The 20,663-nt window shown below is 40.8% G+C and overlaps 1 protein-coding gene across 1 annotated transcript in view; it reads left to right on the top strand.

Moving 5' to 3' along the window:
* LOC109399283 (axotactin) overlaps window positions 1-20,332 on the top strand; it is a 214,532-nt gene extending 194,200 nt beyond the window's left edge. The window contains exons 15-21 of the mRNA XM_062854139.1: window positions 1,908-2,108; window positions 2,178-2,789; window positions 8,845-9,026; window positions 9,123-9,422; window positions 9,647-9,797; window positions 9,866-10,083; window positions 19,874-20,332. Of these exons, the coding sequence (XP_062710123.1) occupies window positions 1,908-2,108; window positions 2,178-2,789; window positions 8,845-9,026; window positions 9,123-9,422; window positions 9,647-9,797; window positions 9,866-10,083; window positions 19,874-20,299 (2,090 nt within the window). The 3' untranslated portion in view covers window positions 20,300-20,332. The remainder of the gene's footprint in view (window positions 1-1,907; window positions 2,109-2,177; window positions 2,790-8,844; window positions 9,027-9,122; window positions 9,423-9,646; window positions 9,798-9,865; window positions 10,084-19,873) is intronic.
* The last annotated feature ends 331 nt before the right edge of the window (window positions 20,333-20,663 follow it).

The raw sequence follows: 20,663 nt of genomic DNA, 5'->3' as shown, positions 1-20,663 counted from the left end.
GGTGGAGTGCCATAAAGAATTTATGAGGGATTCCTGAATGATTTCCTGGAGTTATTTCGGGAATAATTTTTGGCGAAATTCCTTGAAAAAAAATTTGAAGGAATTTCTGATGAAATCTCTGAAGGAATTCTCGGACGAATTCTTGGAGTAATCCCAGGTGTATTTTCTTGAGGAACTTATAAAGGTTTCCTGAATGATCTTAGAAGTATTAGTGGAGGAATTTCTGGAGGAATTTAAGAAAAAATCCTTAAAATCCCTAAATTCTTCGTGGAATCCAGGAAGAAGTTTCTGAAGGATTTCCTGAAATGTTTTCTGTAGATATTGCTTGAAAAAATTCTTCACGAAATCCTAGATCAATTCTTGGAGACATTCCTGGAAAATTCCTGGTGGAATTCTCAAAGGAATTCTTGTAGAAATTCTTGAAAGGATTGTTGAACAAATTTCTGGTAGAATTCTTGGAGGAGTTCCTGGAAGAATTTTCGAAGATTTTCTTGAAAAATTCCTGGAAGAATTCTTGAAGGAATTATTGGCAGAATTTGAGGAATTCTTGGCAAAAGTCTTAGAGGAATATCTAAAGGATTTTTTAAGTGAAGAGATATAAGAGTAGAGCTTGTAGAGCTTTAAGGTCTATATTCCAGAATAGTTTGGATGACCTAGATCACCAAGTGAATGTTGCTAAGTTATCAGAATTGCACTCTGAGGCTCTGAGAGTAGCGTAAGATATATTCCGCGAGCATTCGCTACAATAAAAATATCCTAAGATTTACAGATATTGCGACCTATACTTTAGAAAACATTAGGTCCATTTGTATGCCACTGGACACAAATGTCCCAAATGGAGGATAACGTGGCTATGGAGCCGGCACTTTGATGCCACTGGTCACCCAAATAGCAACACATAGAGATACTCGTAATATAATGAGCAGCAACAGACACAATCGTGAAAGAATTATGCCGATAGAGTGAAGAGAAACAAGAGTAGAGCCTGTAGACCTTGGAGGTCCTAATTCCAGCATAGTTTGGAAAGCCTGGAATATCCCATGAATATACCAAAAGCATCTTAGCTGAGTACTGAGGCTGCATCAGCAGTATAGACTACATTCCACGAATATTTTTTACAACTAAAGCATGATGCAATATGTAGATATCGTAACCTAAACTCCAAAGTGTATTGGAGGCCATTTGTATTTCACGGAATGTCCAACTACCACAATATCAAGTTGCTTGTAGCATTGCGAGGTCTAATGGACATCAACGTGACTAAACTTCTAAATTCAGAGTGAACGCAAACGATGGCAGATGTTGTAGATCTTAAGAAAATGAACTCCAGAGTAGTTTGGATAACCTAGATCACCCAATTTTTGTACCATGAATTTTTTAGGGGTACTTTGAGGCTTTTCGAGTACTATTGACTATGCTCTGTATCATTCATCGTGTATAAAATTTGGTTGAGAATGTTTGATTTGTGTCAGAATCTTCGGAGTACTTTGGAGGCCTTAGAATAGCAAAACGATGAAATTTGAGCAAAAACATGTATGTAGAATTTATGAAAAATACAAAAAAGCCACGTATTTTCGGCTCCCGGCAAAGGAAGGAGAATGCAAAGGGGGGAGGTTCCATGCATTTCTTAGAACAACTATTCCCCTTGACTATAAAAAAATCCAGGGTAAAATATTTTGAAACAAAGAAGATATTGCACTTCTACGAAAAGAAGATCGTCCCGGGTGTTTACGGGTTAAGACATTTTCAAAAATCTTCTTATAAATTCTTTCCTTCAAAACCCGTCCATCGACGCACCGCTCCCAATACCACCCACCATGAGTTCCTTTCTGATAAATCAGCTTCCGAGGCGATAATGAAATTTCTTCTCATTTCACACCGCCCCGCCATTTCTCCACACGCGACAGAGGTCCTCTCACCGCACCGGCCTCCAGCCCCGCCCACGGAGTACTTCCAGTTCAACATCGGTGGCTACGATCCGGCCAATCTGCTCAAACCGAATGCCGACACGGAGGACCTGCAGGGCTACATCGGGTGCATCCGGGGCCTCAAGGTGGGCGATAATTTGATTTCGCTCAAAGAGATGGCCCAGCAGAACAATGCCCACGGTAAGGTCGAAGACTGGAAGGAGGATCCGTTTGAATTTGTCTCATCGTCATTAATTTTGCTTTTTGCAGTCAAGGACGGCGTGCAGGACGATTGCCAGATGAAGTGCGATGCGGAACCGTGCAAAAATGGTGGCATCTGTACGGAGAATTTTGCCAAACAGGAAAGCTCCTGCAATTGCGAGCATACGAGCTTCCTTGGGGAGTTCTGCTCGGAGGAAAAGGGAGCCAGTTTCAGTGGGGAGGCGACCGTGCTGAGAAAGTTTGTTCTGACTGAGAAGGTGGAACAGGTTCGGCTGCAGTTGGCATTTTCCAGTAATGACATGAGGCGAGCGAATCGGGTGATGCTACTGCTGCAGACGAAGAACGATCGAAGCTTCTACTTGATGGTGGCTATCAATGCGGAAAATAATCTGGTCATTCAGGAAGACCGTGAAGGGGCAACTTATGAGGCCGTCATCGGGCACAACTTTATGGACGATTCACGGCATTCGATTTTCTACAATAGACACGGCAACGAAAGTTCACTGTTGGTAGATCGAAAGACGTATCCGATGAAGGCGATCGACAACAAGGTGCTGATTCCGGTGGCGGAGCCGGGAGAGAACCACGTGCAGCTTGGTGGAGTTAATACAACCGATATTCGGTTCGCTGTGTACAAGGGCTACGATGGATGTTTGTCCAGTAAGTATAAAACTAAATGTGTTAAAGGTTATTCCTGAATGCGAGGCTATAGGAAGCTTCCAAGGGAGTTTCGAGAGTGTTTCAAGAGGTTTCATATAAGTTTCCAGGGGGCTTTACGGATTGTCAAGTAATTGAGTGGATTATCTGCGAAAGCTTTTTCAGATGATATCGTTGGAACAGAATCCTTGCAAATCCTGGAATAAAATCGGTATTGAAACGTATTGAACGTATTCTACAAGAAAATCTTGAAAGATGTATTAACACAAGTTCGGATGAAAATAATTTTAAAACGAACTAAGCATTTCCAGCTCAACGCACAAATCGCATAGGTGTGATATTTTTCAATTCATATGAAATTTTGCTCATGCATGAGCATCTATCTGACAATGTTTCTCATGTTATTTGCCTCAATAAACTATCTGCCGCGAGATTCCACAAAGGTGGTAACAATTACCTAATCGCTGCTTCACGCAATGTCGAGAAGAGATGTCGGTTTTTGGGTATTTTGTAAATCCAATTGGAAATCATTGGAGATGTACTGTGACTCCGTGCGGTTTTCAATATGGCATCGAAAGACAAGTTGTCAAAAGCACCCTCGATATCTTAAGTCGAATTCGTTTTTGAACCTGGGTTGAAACTGGATTGGCGGAAAATGTGTAAACAAACAAACGTCAAACAAACTCAAACAAACTTTAGTACAAGCAAAACCGAAGTCGGGTTGGGGTTGAAACTGTGATCTCATCCAGCTCCAACCCAGGTTGGAACTGAATCAAAAACGAAAACGACATTAGAAAACACCCAAACATTTTGAGATAATAGGGTATTGGTTCCCTTCTTAAGCATGTGGCTCCCATTTTCATCCTACGAAAAACAAAGGATTGAAGCGCTGTTTGTTTTGTTTCTTATTTTTGTATTTTTTGTTAGAAGTGAGCACCCATGAAAACAAAAAGAACGGAATCAATCAGTGCCGTAGTCGCTTGTTTTCGAATAGGATGAATATGGGAGCGTGAGATTAATGATGGAACACATACCCGTTTTTCATTAGATTTTGTTTTAGGTTTTATAGAGGCATTTTAAAAACTTCCCCTGTGTTATAGGGATAGGATTTTTTCAAAACACCATAGTTCTTCTTCTTCTTCTTCATGCAACATCAAATCACCAATGGACTTTCCAGATTGGTAAGCATGTTGGTTCACTTGAAAAGGTACACTAGCCAGATGAACTTCACGGATGTGATGATCGACAATACGTTCTAAGCATTTCTGTAGAGAAGAGATCAAACTAATAGGCCAGAAACTCTTTGCTAGTTCATACGACGCACGACCCACTTCAGGAATAAAACTCACAATAATATCTCGACAAGATTTCGGAATACACCCTGTAGCAAAACTGCAAACAAGTAGTTTTTTCAAAACATGTTTGAAATTTTGTTACTCAATTGATTTTAGAGTTGTGATACACTGAGGTTCATTCGAAAATGTAATATCCACACGCCCAGGGAAGTGTGTACTGAATAAGCATTTCAGAACTTCCTCATCAGAGGATGTAAAATCGTCATTTGGCTCGTTCACTCGGGAATCCTTAGATTTCGTAAGGATTTTGTTCAACCGACTGACTTCACTCAAACCGCAAACATTTGTACAAAGGTTTTTCCAGCCGAATGGTTCAGCAGACCGGAGAATTTCCTGTAGGCCTTGCAAGACTCCGATCGAGCTGAATTTCATTTGTTCCAACTTTTTCTACATTGTTTGCTGAGCTTGACCAGAACAGAGTTCCACCAAGGATTTCACGGACCCAGCTTCAGAGGGCAAGCTTCTTTAACAGCTTCCATGATAAACGCCGTTGTAGTAACAACGGCATCATCTAAATCATTTTGAGTGTCCATGGTTGGTGAGTATCCATGAAATTTAACCGAAATCAAATCAGTAAATAGATCCCCAGTTGATTGACCGCAGATTCCTGAAACCCAAAGTATGCGAAGTTACATTTAAGTGTTCAAAAAAAATGTAGCGATGGTCAGATAAAGATTCTTCAACTGACACATGCCAATTGGTCATCTCGTGCCTAATTCTGCTAGAGCAAAGCGTTACGTCTAACACTTCCTCTTTAGCAGATATCATTATGGTTGGACGGTTGCCTATGTTAGCAATCCAAGATCTGTACTACTAAAGTAATCCACCTAACCAAAGCCTCTCAAGTTAATGTCTGAGCTGCCCCAGATGGTATGGTGAGCATTAGCATCACTGCCAACAATTAGCGGAAGGCCTTTTTAAGTGCAGTATGCGATGACTTGTTTAAAAGCATCCGTAGGGGATGGTTCTTCATGCGGTAAGTAAACCGAACAATAGACATATTTCCTGTTGAGATTTCCAACAGACACATCAATAGATCGACATTCCAAGCTAAAAATATCGCAGATGGCATTTTTTTGTGTGGTAGTAAAATCAAAATTTCTCGATGAAGAAACTGTTCCGGAACATGAAGTAAACACAAAACGTTGCCTTTTCAAACCATTCTTGATTTCTATTCACTAACTTTTTACAAAACTATCCCGTTTTCTAATAATTAACATTTTTCGCGATTTTTCCATACGATTTGACAGTTCTTGACTACCATGCTTCCGTGAGCTTGAGGTGAAAATTTAAGAAAGTTGACAACCGAGAGTAGCACAGACGGTGCATTGAATACAAGCGATGGTGTAGCCCGGTGGCGAAACAGCGCCTGGAAACTAGATGCTATAAAAGTACTTGTATGCAATTTTCACTGCTGGCACCAACTGAGAGCAATCAATAAAAATGTACACAGCAATCATTCTATTGTGATAGCACATACATCTCTGGTGGATAGTTCATAGTCAGTGTAGCAACGATTGCGTTGCTGACAAGCACACATGCTCGAGGCATGACACGCGAGACTGCCATTTCATTTTACTGATAGTAGCAAACACCGTGTTCACAAGTTTACCTAAATAGAGCTTCCTCTTACGAAATTTAGGTTCTTGGACTAAAGCCACTTGGGTTGTACCATTTTACAGAATTTTGCAAAGATTGATCGTTACTGTTCTTCTTAGCTGAATATTGATCTGAGCTATCCTAACCGTATACGCCACTACCCAAACTAGGCAAGATTAAACTCTTTACAATTACAGCACAATAAAGAGATTGGTATCGATTGTATAACGCCAAAGGCGATGATTCACAGAATACACTGTGAGTATAAGGCGACATGACACAATGAATATGGGGTTCCCTGAATAGTGGACTCCTGCCACTGGAACAGGTGGTCCGTAGTGCTATTCTTGTGAAAAGAAGTTAATGTTGATGATCAAATTCATGCTGGAGGTTGGTAACAATCCGGATATGTATATGGAAGTTCTAAAAACTAGTGCTACTGGCAAAACCAAAGAAGCAGCCGAGAGATCCAGCATCGTACAGGCCGATCTGTCTGTTGGATACACTCGGAAAATGTCAGCATCGGATCATCCTTAACCGTTCAGGACGTGCGCTGTTGAAAAAAGTACAACACTATCAAAAAACCTCGCTCGTTGTATACAATGCGAGTGCGATGCAGTTTCAGTTGCTTGATGGCGTGCGTCCTGGAAGGTCAACAGGCTGACCGAGTGTTCTGAAAATGAGCGATGGCTGTTCACAAGGCTGTATACGTAGAGGAAGACGTCTAATGGTTTCGGCGAAGGAACGCTGTTTCCAGGAGTATCGGTTTCGGTTTGGTCATGCGTCTTCCCCTTTTTGCCCAGAACTTGGAGGAAATACCGTAAGGTAGGTTCGCAGAGATGCGTAGGGATATGCGAGGCGTGATAGTTGTCAGCAATGTCGAAGAAATGTGTCTCGACGAAGACACATGGAACGCTGTCGACAGAGCAGTAACGGGGATCCGGGCAGGCATGATGCATCGCCGGGGACATGCCGTGGCACCGGTTTTAGGTCGTCGGGGCGCCAGTGAACCAGAAGTCTATCGCCAACCGAAATCGCCGGGCCATTTTCGACGCCTGACTCTGTTCTGGAAGGAATCATCGGTGACGGCCCAAGTAGATGAAAAAATCAAAACAATATCATCAATCAATATTACTCAGTGAAGAACTCAAGATCATAATTAGCTATTGGTTTGTTGGACATAAAAGATAAAAGATCAAAAATTAGATTAAAAATAAGTATGGGAAAGAACAAAATAACATCTTCTTTAGATATTATAACATCAAATCAATAACAAAAATTGATCTGACAGATAGATTAGAATAACAGAAAGAAATAAAGCGGCACGCGCCTCTGGAGCCGGCCTTCTGAAGGTATTTGCAGCTTATGGTAATGTGAAGGAACTAATTTTGATCTAAGGCAGTACAGTTATTAATTAAAGGGCTTTCTTTGCCTACCATTGCATGAATTTTTGTACATTGTATGGTAAGAACAATGATACACTATGCCCAGGGAGTCGAAAACATTTTCCCGACAGGAACAAGAATCGAACTCGCCGTCTCTAGATTGGTGATCCATAGCCTTAACCACTAGGCTAACTGGAGACCCCAGAGTTTTCAGTCATCTTAAAACATTGACCGCTGTGCTCACTTCCTTACCATTGAACTCAACTGAAATTACCTGAGGTCTCTCTGAAACTATATTAAATACTTGTTGAACGCATTTGTAATCCTCATGAAACTTCTTGAAACCCATAACCAATCACCACTGAATCTTACCTCACTGAAGCTCTCATCTTCTTACCAAAAAAAAATCATGACACCCTCGCGAAAGCCCGTTAACCCCATTTGGATTCGTACTGAAACTTTTTTATGCACATCTTATACCCCCTTTAAAATTTCGATAGCCTCGCCTTGCACGCCCATACTTTTCAACTCCACTGAAATGCTACTCAATGGCCAGCTACACTTCCATTGATTCTCTATGCTTATTTTTCACTTATAAACTGTCCCCCTCAATTCTTCTAGGAACTCGTTCCACTACTCTCTTTTAAAGCATTAAACCCTCCTTAAACTCCTTCTCACCCCTTCAAACTTTCTAAACGAACTCTAGAAATCATTCAGAAAACCACTTGACCACCTATGATCCCTTTCCTTACGCCTGGCATAGTCTCTTCTTAAACACTTCCTGCTCTTCATTTTCCTTGAATTGCCTAAACCCTAAAACTCTACCAAAGTTCTCTCCAACAATCCTGCTTTCTTCTTCTTCTTTATGGCTCTACGTCCGCACTGGGACTTGGCCTGCCTCGCTTCTACTTAGTGTTCTTTGAGCACTTCCACAGTTATTAATTGATGGGCTTTCTTTGCCTGCCATTGCATGGATTTATAAATTGTAAGGCAAGAACAATTATACACTAAATATGCCCAAAGAGTCGAGAAAATTTTCCCGACCGGAACGGGAATCGAACCCGCCGTCTGCGGATTGGCGATCCATAGCCTCAACCACTAGGCTAACTGAAGACCCTAATCCCACTTTAACCCTTTTGAAAATCTTTCTGACACTCCCTCTGAAACATTTCTTGCAATCTCCACCCTTGCATTCTTCCTTCAACCTCTTATCGTCTAAACAAACTCGAAACAACTTTTTCATTCCACCCCTTGGCACCCCTTCCCTACCTTCCCGAAACTGCATTGAAACGCCACCATGAAATCTCGTTGAATCTCCCCTGAATTCCCCTGAAACCTTGTTAAACCCTTTTATTCCTTCTGAACCGCCCGAAAAACTCCCCTCAAAACCACTATTGTGAAATCCTTTAGAATCGTCTTTGTACCTTCTCTGAAGTTATGCAGGATAAAATGGGTACCAATTAAATAATAATTTCATTATTTTATACTCTTGATAAATTGTAATGTTGAATTCTCGAAAAAAAAAAGTAGAACTTGGGTTACGTTGTGGCCATTGTAGCGCTAACAGTTTGAAAATGCTAAGAGTGACTGAACAACTTTGCAGATTATTCCGACTTTCCGACTGCATTTTATTTTTTGAGATGGCAAAATATTCGACCCATATGCATCTGAGATTAAACTCATAAATTCTATTTTCTTCCCACATATAAAAATCCCCAGATATTTTCATCCAGGTGAACAACGACACCATGAAACCGTTGGAAGAGTACATGCTGTTTACGAAGAGCGAGGTGGCATCAATCCAAGTCATCAATCCCCAGGGCGTCCGGTCGGCTCAGTGTAAGCAGTTTGACATCGTTCCGAAGCTGCCCCTCAGCGAACCGGCCCTCAATATGTCCTCGGTAAGCACCGCACTGCTCAGCAACGGCGATTAATCAAGACCGTACCGAATATCCCCCTATCCATTTATGTATTGCGCTTTACCTCTCTCGGCACAGGGCTCGGACAAAAACTGGGTCGTGGAAGCACCGACCCGGATACCGTACGAAGCCATCCATGCGGACCCATCGGACGAGGAGGACAAAACGCAGGTGGTGTTCATCACACTGACGGCGGTCTTCGTGGTCATTGTCGTGTGCTGTCTGATTGAGGTGTACCGCTCGGATCGGGAGTTCAAGAAGCGGCAGGAGCGCAAAACGGACGAGGATATCATACTGTCGAAGGAACAGGCCGCGGCCAAAATGCACTACGAGGCTGCTTCGGGACCCAACGCCGGCAAGGGGTATAACTATAAGGCGGTGAGTTTTAGAATTCTATGAAAGTCGAATATGGAATTTAAACCTAATTTCATAAGTAATTTGGAATGGACCTGGAATTATTTTCAAGAACATAGAAAAACCTGGATAAATCAGGGATATTCATTTTCAAATGGGATTTAGGACGATTCATTTCTAAAATTGTGTCTTCCTAGTGCAAAAAGTTGAAATAGTAGTAATACGGTACAACGTTCTGCAAATTTTAGATCCCGCTGGATGAAAAGAAGGAGAACGGTGCCACCAAACCGTTAGTTGGAATACTGAAGAACGGAAGCGTTACCCCTCCCATCAATGGGGATGCAAACAGTCAAAAAATTCCAGACGAAAAGGACATGCAGCTCCTGACTGGCATTCGAGGTGAGTTCAATTAATTCATTCAAATTTTTTTTTCGATCCTGATTGCTACTACCATCTCCATCTAACAGACAGTCAACTGATGGACCACGAACCGTTGTGGGAATCGTTGGCCGCCGAGGAGGCGGAAGCCCTTATGAAAGAGATCCCGAATGGTACCGACGATAGTCGAGCCAGCTCCCGTCGCGGCAGCTCACCACAGCTGGCGAACGGAGGAAGCAACGGTGTGACCGGTCACCATCCGTCCGACCGGGACGCGGACAGCGATAGCGAACTGACCGACCCTCCGGTAAGCATGACCCTGCAATCCCTTGCACCGTTTAGCTCGATCAGTGAAGTAACACTAAACAAGCTGGATCTTGGCGACTTGCAACTAAAATCCGAGGAGTTCGATGTGTAGTTTATACCGCATTGTGTTTCAATGGTTCTTTAAGTTATTTTTTTGTTCTATTTTAATTTCGAGTCTATATCCTTTGTTCATTCTCTAATCTACCTACTGTCTTACTAATGCACCTTTCTTTCTATCACACACCTACAAAACTAGTCACGCATACTAAGACACGCTTTCATCTCTACATTTTATTTCTTGTACGATTACTATTACTCATCATTGTTTGCATTTAGTGAGAATGGTAAGAAGCATTTTAAATAGCAAAACAAATCCGGTAAGCACAATCAATCGCGAATAGGCTGTAAGATATTTATTTGTACATAAACAAGTAAGCAGCAGTATTATCCGTGTTCTAGTCTTGATTGTTAAAATTTAAGCATGAAAATAGCTGAAATAAAACGTGTAAAAGCTTCAGTGATGATTATTCAGACCGCATGTCCCAATTAGTTTTCCCACATTCTTCTTTTTAGTTTTGACACGAACACATTTGGCATACGTACGTTAGGTGTAAAAATTCAGAAATACAAATTTGAAGGAAAACATGTACAAAGAGCATAAGCCATAAAATCAAACATAACCCAAGTAACAGAAGTAGCTAAACAACAGTTAGTTTAAGAGTGGTTTGTTCCACTCTTATACAGCAAATATGTTTGTTGGGAATGGCAGTCTATCTATTTGTTAGATAAGCAGACTTTACTGCTGCTATAGATTGCAGTAGCACATAATTCACTAATTTTCACTAGTATTCAGTTCAAACAAACGTCATTCCAAGAGCAAAATACCTGGGATTTCTTTATAAATTCTTTCAAGGACTCTTTCAGAAACTCTTTCAGGTATTTCTTCAGGAACTTCTGCAGGGATTCTTTCATGGATTCCTCAAGCGACTTTTCCAGGAATTTCTCCTTCGTGAATTCTTCCATGAGCATCCTGCTGGGTTCCGATAGTGATTGTTTCAGGGTTTGTTTCAAGAAATTCTTCAGGAACTCCTCACTCGATTCCTTCATACAGTTTACAGATACTTCGGCGAGGATGCATCGATGAATTCCTCTAGGATTTTTTCCATAGCGTCCTTCAGTGATTCCATCATGGATTACTCTAGAGATTTTTTCAAGCATACCTCTAGGGTGGTTTCACCAGACATTCCTCTGGCAATTTCTCCTGAGCTATATCTTAAGAGGTTCCTTCAGTGATTGTTCCAGTGCTTTTTTCGAGGATTCCTCCAGAAATTTCCCCAGAGATTTCCAAAGGAATGTTGACAGAGATCTTTTTACGTATTTCTGCAAGTGTTCCTTCAAAGATTTCTTCAGGGATTTCTCCATATATTCCTTCAAAAATTTCACTAATTCAATCGGGAATAATTCGAAGTATTTCAACAGGAATATCTTTCAGAAACCCTTTCAGCAAATTTTACCAGAGATTATCTAAAAAATAATCCAGGAATTCCTTGAACCATTCTACAAAACATTATTTTGGGAGTCTATCCCAAGATTCCAACAATTCGTCCAGAAATTATTGCAGACTTGGATTCCTTCATATTTTTTTCTAGTAATCCTACAGGAATTCTTCCAGGAATTTGTTAAGAAAACTTTCCTAGGATCTCCAAGCGAATTCCTCGTGGGATTTCTTCAGAAATTCATCCAGGTTTTCCTCTAAGAAGAATTTCTCCAGGGATTCACCAGGGAATCTCCTCTGTGTTTCTTTCAAGAACAACTTCAGTGATTATTTTAAAAATTCCTCGAAGGATTCCCCCATGAAATCTTTTTAGAATTTCTTCGGAAATTACTCTTGGAATTCTTTCACGAACTTCTCCAGGAAATAATCCAGTACTTCCGCTAGGAAATGTTCAGAGATTCCCTTAAGAATTTCCCTTGGTATTGCTTCCGGGATTCCTCCTGGGGTTTCTTCAGGAACTCCTGCAGGGATTCCTTCAGGAACTGCTACAGGGATTCCTCAAGGAGTTCCTTCACGAATTCTTCTTAGGAATCCTTTAGTATCTCTCGAAGAATACCATCTGCAATTTATTCAGGAATTCTTTCTGGGATTCCTGCAGAAATTCCTCCAGGAAATCCTAAAGGGATTCCTACACCGATTTCTTCAGGTATTCCTCCAGGAGTTCTTCCAGGGATTCTTCTGGAAATTTCTGCAGGGATTCCTCTAAAAATTCCTCCAGGGATTCCTCCAGAAATAGCTCTAGAGATTCCTCTAGGAATTCCTCCTGAAATTCCTCCTGAAATTCCAGCAGGAATTCTTCTAGAGTTTCCTCCAGGAGTTTCTCTAGAGATCCTCCGGGAATCCCTACAGACATTCCTCTACGATATCCTCGAGGGATTTCACCAGAAATTCCTCCACGGATTCCTCCAAGAATTTCCCCATGGCTTACTTTTGGAATTCCTTCTGTGATTCTTTCTGGAACAACTTATTTTAGAAATTTCTCCAAAGATTCGCCCAGGAAATTGCTCGTGAAATTGCTTCCCGGATTTCTTCTGGAGTTTGTTCAAAAATTCCTCTAGGGATTCCTTCAACAACTTTAACAGGGACTCCTCCACGAACTCTTCTTAGGATTCTTTCAGAATTTCTCCAAGAATTCCATCTGCGATTTCTTCAGGAAATAATCCTGGTGTTTCTCTACGAATTCCTTGAGAGATTCCTCCAGAAATTGCTTCAGGAATTCCTCCAGGGATGCCTCTGGGAATGCCTGCAGGGATTTATGTAAAAGTTTCACCAGGAATTCATCTAGATATTCCTCCACAAATTCCTCTAGAGAATTCTCCAGGAGTTCCTCTGGAGATTCCTTCAGGAATTCCTACAGGCATTCTTCTAGGATATCCTCCAGGGATCCCTCCATGAATTCCTACAGGGTTTCCTCCATGCATTCCTTCAGGACTTCCTCCAGGCATTCCTCCAGGAATCGCTTCAACGATCCTCCAAGAATTCCACCAAGAATGCCCCTAGAAATTCCTACCGGAATTTATCCAGGAATCTTTCAAGAGATTCCTCCAAAGATTTCTTCAGGAATAACTTCAAGGATTCCTCCAAGAATTCCACCAGGAATACTCCTAAGCATTATTTCAGGAATTTATCCAGGGATTCCTCATTGGACTCTTGCTGAGATTTCTCCAGGAATTCTTTCAGTGATTCCTCCAGGAATTATTACAGATATTCCTCCAGGAATTGCTTAAGGCGAAACTGGAAGCATTTCCTCACTTTTTGGTTATTGATTTTTTATTAAATAAATAAGCAATATTTTCAAAATCGGCGTTCGTACGCAGTTAGAGGAAGGATCAAGGTATCTCCTGATTTTTTTTTTCAGGTGGAAATTGTTTTTCAGTTTTAAGGAAACCATTTTTGAATGAATTTTTTAAAAAATATGGTTTTTGAAAAATTGGTAAAAGTTTACACCTGAAAAAAATCCAGGAGATAGCTCGATCCTTCCTCTAACTGTGTATGAAAACCGATTTTGAAAATATTGCTTCGTTATTTAATAAAAAATCAAAAACCAAAAAAAATAAGAAAAGCGTCCAGTTTCGCCTTAAGGGACTCCTTCAGGAATTTCTCCAGGAGTTTCATCAAGGATTGCTTATCAGGAATTTGAAATATAATTGTCAACAATTCCTCCAGGAAATCCTCTAGGGATTTCTTCAGAGACTTTTTCAGGAAATTCTTCAGAAATACCTTCCTTGATACCTTCAGGAATTTTTCAGGGATTCCTCCAGGAATTTTCTCATAGATTCCTCCAGGAATTGCTTCAGGTATTTCTCGACAAATTTCTCCAGGGATTTTCTCAGGGATTTTCTCAGGGATTTTTTCAGGAAATCTGTTGAAGATTTCTCCAGGAAATCTTCCAGAATTTCCTCCATGGATTTTTCCAGGAAATCCTCTAGAGATTTTTTCAAAAATTCTAACAAGAAATTTACCAGGAACACCTTCAGGATTTTTGCAGGGATTCTTCCAGGCATGCCTCCTGGAATTCCTCCAGAAATTCCTCCCGGAATTACTTTAGGGATTTCTCCAAGGATTTCTCCACAAATTTCTCCAAGAATTCACCCAGGGATTCCCCCAGGTACTTTTTTTTTATTTCTTCGGAAATTCCTCTTGGAATTCTTTCACGAACTTCTCCAGGAAATAATCGTGTACTTCCTCCATAAAATGTTTAGAGATTCCCTTAAGAATTCCCCTTGGTATTGCTTCCGGGATTCCTCCTGGGGTTTCTTCAGGAACTCCTGCAGGGATTCCTTCAGGAACTACTACAGGGATTCCTCAAGGAGTTCCTTCACGAACTCTTCTTAGGAATCCTTCAGTATCTCTCGAAGAATTTCATTTGCAATTTCTTCAGGAATTCTTCCTGGGATTCCTGCAGAACTTCCTCCAGGAATTGCTAAAAGGATTCGTACACTGATTTCTTCAGGTATTCCTCCAGGACTTCTTCCAGGGATTCTTCTGGAAATTGCTGCAGGGATTCCTCTAAAAATTCTTCCAGGGATTCTTTCAGAAATGACTCTGGATTCCTCCAGGAATTCTTCTAGAGTTTCCTGAGTTTCTCTAGAGATTCCTCCGGGAATTCCTACAGGCATTCCTCTACGATATTCTCGAGGGATTCCTCCAGGAATTCCTCCGGGGATTCCTCCAAGAATTTATCCATGGCTTTACTTTGGGAATTCCTACTGTGATTCTTTCTGGAACAACTTATTTTGAAAACTCCTCCAAAGATTCATCCATGAAATTGCTCGTGAAATTGCTTCTGGGATTTCTTTTAGAGTTTGTTCAGGAATTCCACTAGAGATTTCTTCAACAACTGCAACAGGGATTTCTCCACGAATTTTGCTTAGGATTCCTTCAAAATTTCTGTGATTTCTTCAGGAATTGATCTTGGTATTTCTCTACGAATTCCTCAAGAGATTCCTACAGAAATTGCTTCAGGTAATCCTCCAGGGATTCCTCTGGGAATGCCTGCAGGGATTTCTGTAGACTTTCTCCAGGAATTCATTTAGAGATTTCTCCAGAAATTCCTCTAGAGAATTCTGCAGGAGTTCCTCTGGAGATTCCTTCTGGAATTCCTACAGGCATTCCTTTAGGATATCCTCCTGGGATCCCGCCAAGAATTCTTACAAGGTTTCCTCCATGCATTCCTTCAGGATTTCCTCCAGGCATTCCTCCAGGAATTGTTTCAGCGATTCCTCCAAGAATTCCATCAAGGACCTACAGGAATTTATCCAGGAATTATTCAAGAGATTCCTCCAAGGATTTTTCCAGAGACCTACAGGAAATCCTCCAAAGATTTCTTCAGGAATAACTTCCCCCAAGAATTCCATCAGGAATTCTCGTAGGCATTCTTTCAGGAATATATCCAGGGATTCCTTCTTGGACTCTTGCAGAGATTTCTCTAGGAATTCTTTCAGTGATTCCTCCAGAAATTCCTACAGATATTCCTCCAGGAATTGCTTCAGGGACTCCTTCAGGAATTTCTCCAGGAGTTTCTCCTAGGATTGCTTCAGGAATTCTTTCAATTCATTTCAATTTGGTAAAAAATCTAACTGTCGAAAATTCCTCCAGAAAATCTCTAGGGATATCTTCAAAGATTTTTGCAGGAAATTGACCAAAAATACCTTCAAAAATTCACGAATTTTATCAGAGATTCCTCCAGGAATTGTTTCACGGACTTCTCCACAAATTTCTCCAGGGATTTTCTCAGGGATTTCTCCAGGAAATCCTTCGAAAATTCCTCCAGGAAATCTTCCAGAAATTCCTCTATGGATTCTTCCAGGAAATCCTCTGGGGATTTCTTCAGAAATTCTTACAAGAAATTCACCAGGAACATCTTCAGAATTTTTTCAGGGAGTCCTTTAGGCATGCCTCCTGGAATTTCTCCAGAAATTCCTTCCGGAATTACTTAAGGGATTCTTCCAAGGATTTCTCCACAAATTTCTCCAAGAATTCCCCCAGGGATCAGAAGTTTTTTCGAGGATTTCTTCACGAATTCCTCCAGAAATTCCTCTAGAAATTTCTCCAGGAATTTCTCAAGGATTTTTTGCAGAAATATATAAATAATACAAATAGAAATCTCCCAGAGTTCCTCCAGAAATTCCCACAGGAATACCTCAAATAATTACTCCAGGCATTCCTTTACGATTTAATCTAGGAATTTCTCCAGGAACTGTTCCTGGAATTCCTCCAGGGATTACCCTAAGAATTTTGTCAGATTTTTTTCTGGACATCTTCCAGAAACTATGTCAGTACTTCCTCCAAGAATTTCTCCACGAAATTCTCTAGGGATTTCTTCAGAGATTCTTCCAGGAAATTCTCCAGGAATACCTTCAGCAATTTTTCAGGGAATCTTCCAGGCATTCCTCCAGGAATTCCCCAAGAGATTACTCCAGGAAATCCTGCGAAGATTCCTCCACGAAATTCTCCATAAATTCCTCCAAAGATTCTTCCAAGAAATCCTCCTAGAATTTCTTAAAGGATAATTTCAGATTTTTTTTCCAGAATTCCTCTGGAGATTTCTCCAGGAACTCCTCCAGGAATTCTTCCAGGAATTCTTCAGGGATAGCTCCAAAAATTCCTCCAAGGATTCCTTCAGAAATCTCTCCAAGATTTCCTCTAGGAATTAGTATGCTTAGATGTACATTTCATATTGCTCTATTCCACTTATCAATATTTATTAAGTTTTATGGTTTTGATTATCATAAAAGTATTTTTTGTTTTCAATTTTATCCGTGTCATGGTTAGATCAATATTTTTGCAATGTTTATTATAAGTGAACATCATCTGATTTAGTAGGCCGAATTTAGAAATTCTTCTAAGGATACCTCCGGGCATTCTACAGGGTTGGATATTTTCCAGAGATTCATCCAGGTCTTCGGGGATTTATCCAGGAAGTCGTCCAGGGATTGCTCCGGGAATTCTTCCAGTGATCTCTTTCGAAATACATCTCAAAAATTCATTCAGAAGTTGCTTCAGAAATCCTTCAGAAATCATCTCTTCCAGGGATGTAGATTTTTTCCAGGGTTTCCTGATGAATTTTTGAATTTCTTCAAGAATTTTTTGAGGAATTCCTCCAGCGAATAGTATTGGAAGATAATTTAAAAAGGATGCATACAGGAATCCCTCCAGCAGTTTCTTTAGAAGTTTACTCAGGTATTCCAATAGGAATTCCATCTTAAATTCCTCCAGACATTTCTTTTTGAATAAATTTCAGTATTTTTTTAAATCCAGAGAATTCTAGAATTTCTCCAGGAATTTTTCAGGAATTTCCACAGGTATAACTCGAGGTTTTTCTTCAAGACTTTCACGATAAAACCTACAAAAATTCTTCCAAGAACTTTCTGGGAATACGTCTATTGACATTTCTAAAGGATTATGCTCTGAGATGAGTATACATATGCAGTATATGAGTATATAAAACAATCATTAGGGAGATTTCGGCAATGGTGCACTCGGAACAATTCAGCTGTAGGTTTATTCTTAGAGGAATAGAGACCCAGAACATTCCAAGATTGTTAATAAGCTCAGACAAACTGGATGATTAATTACTGAAAGAGCTCCAGTTAGTCATGGAAAACATTTTGAAAAAAATCTTCGGACGGGTTATGTTCTAGAAAATGTTGTAGGAAATCATGAAGAAAATTCTGGGTTAGTCACCAAAAGAGTTTAGCTATAGTTTCTTACGAATGTTTTGTAGATATTACCAAAACAGGGGTCTCCAGTTAGCCTAGTGGTTAAGGCTATGAATCGCCAATCCGGAGACGGCGGGTTCGTTCCCGTTCCAGTCGGGAAAATTTTCTTGACTCCCTGGGCATAGTGTATCATTGTACTTGCCTCACAATATACAAATTCATGCAATGGCAGGCAAAGAAAGCCCTTCAATTAATAACTGTGGAAGTGCTCAAAGAAAAATAAGTTGAAGCGAGGCAGGCCAAGTCCCAGTGAGGACGTAGAGCCATAAAGAAGAAGAATATTACCAAACAAAATTCTGAGCTTATTTCTTCAAAACCTGAACCTGGTGCACAAGTAAATAAAATTCCTAAATCTTCCAGAAATTGGCCACTGCTACCAGCATCACGTTAATTTGTGTAGAAGAGGCGAGGTTTGTTCAAACGTATTATACAAAATACAACACCGTGGCTGCTGAAGAGTTAAATAATGCTTTCAGAATATGATGTTATTATATTCAATTTTATCGTGTTGCGAAAACATGGTTTAAATGAAACTTTTTCAAAAATGTTTGTATGTGAAATTAAGCTAAAGCTTATTCTTAAAAATAAACATTCGGCAGTTTTGCTGGAAAATGGGTCGACCAAATTTTAAGATGAGAGCGGTAATATAACCTTCTATTAGCTTTCAACTGTTTTTGCCGAATCTGGGTAAAAAATGTAGGAAAAAAGTTATTAGGTAAATTAACTCTTGATGTCATCGACCAAAAGTTTGGGGTCTCTATCCTAAAACATGGAAAAGTGTTATCCTTGGCATCTTTCATAAAAAATTTTATTCTTCTTGGCTTATTTAAAACATAATGAATTGTACTTACTGCATAGACATTGAACCACAAATATTTGTTGAAATTTACATACTAAAACTTAACGTAAAATTGCCTAATTTTTTGAAATGTGGTGAGCTTGAGTTTACACACAAACATTTTTGAAAAATTTCATTTAAATAATGTTCAAAGTTTCTTTGACTTATAATCATTTAAATGAGATCTAGGGTTTTAAAATCGGACGAAAATTGGTAGAGATATGAGCCCAGGGGTGACCCCAAACTTTTGATCGGGAGTGTACATGCCTATAAGGAACACTCCAGCTTATATCTTTTGCATGTTCATTGTATATGCCACACTTCCTGACGTACGTTATGCCAAACTAGTCTCAAGTCTCGTTTCTGTCAGCCGCACGACATATCTACGAATGTCATTCATGCCGCATGGTTAGTAAACTACGAAACGCCCTATCACCCAACGACAGCTCAAACAAACTTCGTCCAAATTCCGTTCATCTAGGTGGCGGAACCGGTCAAACCTAGTCACCATCGGAAACCCCCCAAGCTGGTTCTATTTGCCGATTCGTCGCCATCATTGATCATCCCATCGACGCCGCTGTCCTGTAAACCTCCACAGCTCAACAATGGGCTGCGACCTCGCACCCCGCGGCAGGTATCCTGGGGTCCACCACCGGCGGCTTTGATCAGCACGAATCAGCTGCCGTACAAGATCGACGAATCACCCGAATCGCCGGCGTAGATAGATACCTGAGCGGATGAGAATGAGGGCGTGGCTAATCGCTTCATGGTGGTCACATGTGTTTGTACATGTCTTTGGTGTAAAAGTGTTTTGTTGGGAATGCGCGGATATTTGTGTTGTATGATCTCTCTTTCCAGTCAGCATCATCTCTCCATCCCCCTTAGTCAAGCCGGTGGCGACATGTGTGTTTCTGTGTATTAACTTCAGTCTATTAGATTCTTAGTTTCCCCCGCAGAGTGTATGGAGCCAAATAAAGATGATTACTTTTCTTAAGGAACAGTCATCGTTTCTGTGTTTCATTCTCCGTTCGTGACTAACACAATCGAGTAAGTGCCAAGTGTCCACCGAGAACAGTGCGGATCGCAGAGGAACCCTCCACGCTCCATATTAGCTACTCACCGTGTTCTAACCTTTCGGCTCACTGCCTGCACCGCCCTTCACCTCCCTCCCCTTTAGGACGCAATAGAAACAAGCTCGGCTACCGTAGATATCCGCGTAGACTCGCAGGCTAAGCTCGACGAACCGTCGCAATATAAATATCAGCATAACATTGCAGATCAAACAATCCCCGAAGTAGACGAGCCATCAACGTCGGACTCGTCCGAAGAACGAGATGTCGTAGATCACGCAGTCGTAGGAGAAACCCCAGACGGAGAACCGGTTGTAGTCGATGCGGAACCACGGGAACCCCGGGTGCCGGACAATGTAGTGTTGCGAGTCAAGTATAGGAAACTGCCTCCGGTTTATCTGGACGCCGACAAGCGGCAGTTCGGCAATCCGATTAGCTATCTAGGTGGACCGCGGCTCGACAGTCGCAACTCGGTACGGTCGAGCCGGGGCGATAGTTTAACCAGTTTGGACTCGCTGATGTCGCTAGACTAGAACTTCGGAATAAACTAGGTTTCGATGGTGCTTAAGAGGTGCTCTTTGAAGATGTCCTGTGGAATATCACAGTCCAATTCATGTCCACCAATAATGTTCACATCATCCAAGAAGAGTACTAACAGTTCGGATTTAGTGAAAATTGTTCCACGACTTTTGAGTCTGGCTCGTTGCATTAGACTTCCCAATGTGATGAGCCGGCGCCAAAATTCGTTTATACTAAACAGATCAGCATCTATGCCACCAAGTCCTAGCTTTTTTCTCAGCTCCTATGTAACCACTAACTGAATAACATCTTGCAAAGGCGTTTGTTCAGTATTTTTACAGTTGTTAAATAATAGTATACGGCATCTCCAAATTAATC

The sequence above is a fragment of the Aedes albopictus genome, chromosome 2 (genome assembly GCF_035046485.1).
Source record: "Aedes albopictus strain Foshan chromosome 2, AalbF5, whole genome shotgun sequence".
Taxonomy (NCBI): Eukaryota; Metazoa; Arthropoda; class Insecta; order Diptera; family Culicidae; genus Aedes; species Aedes albopictus.
The sequence above is the reverse complement of the archived record's forward strand: the minus strand, read 5'-3'. Positions and strand labels throughout refer to the sequence as shown.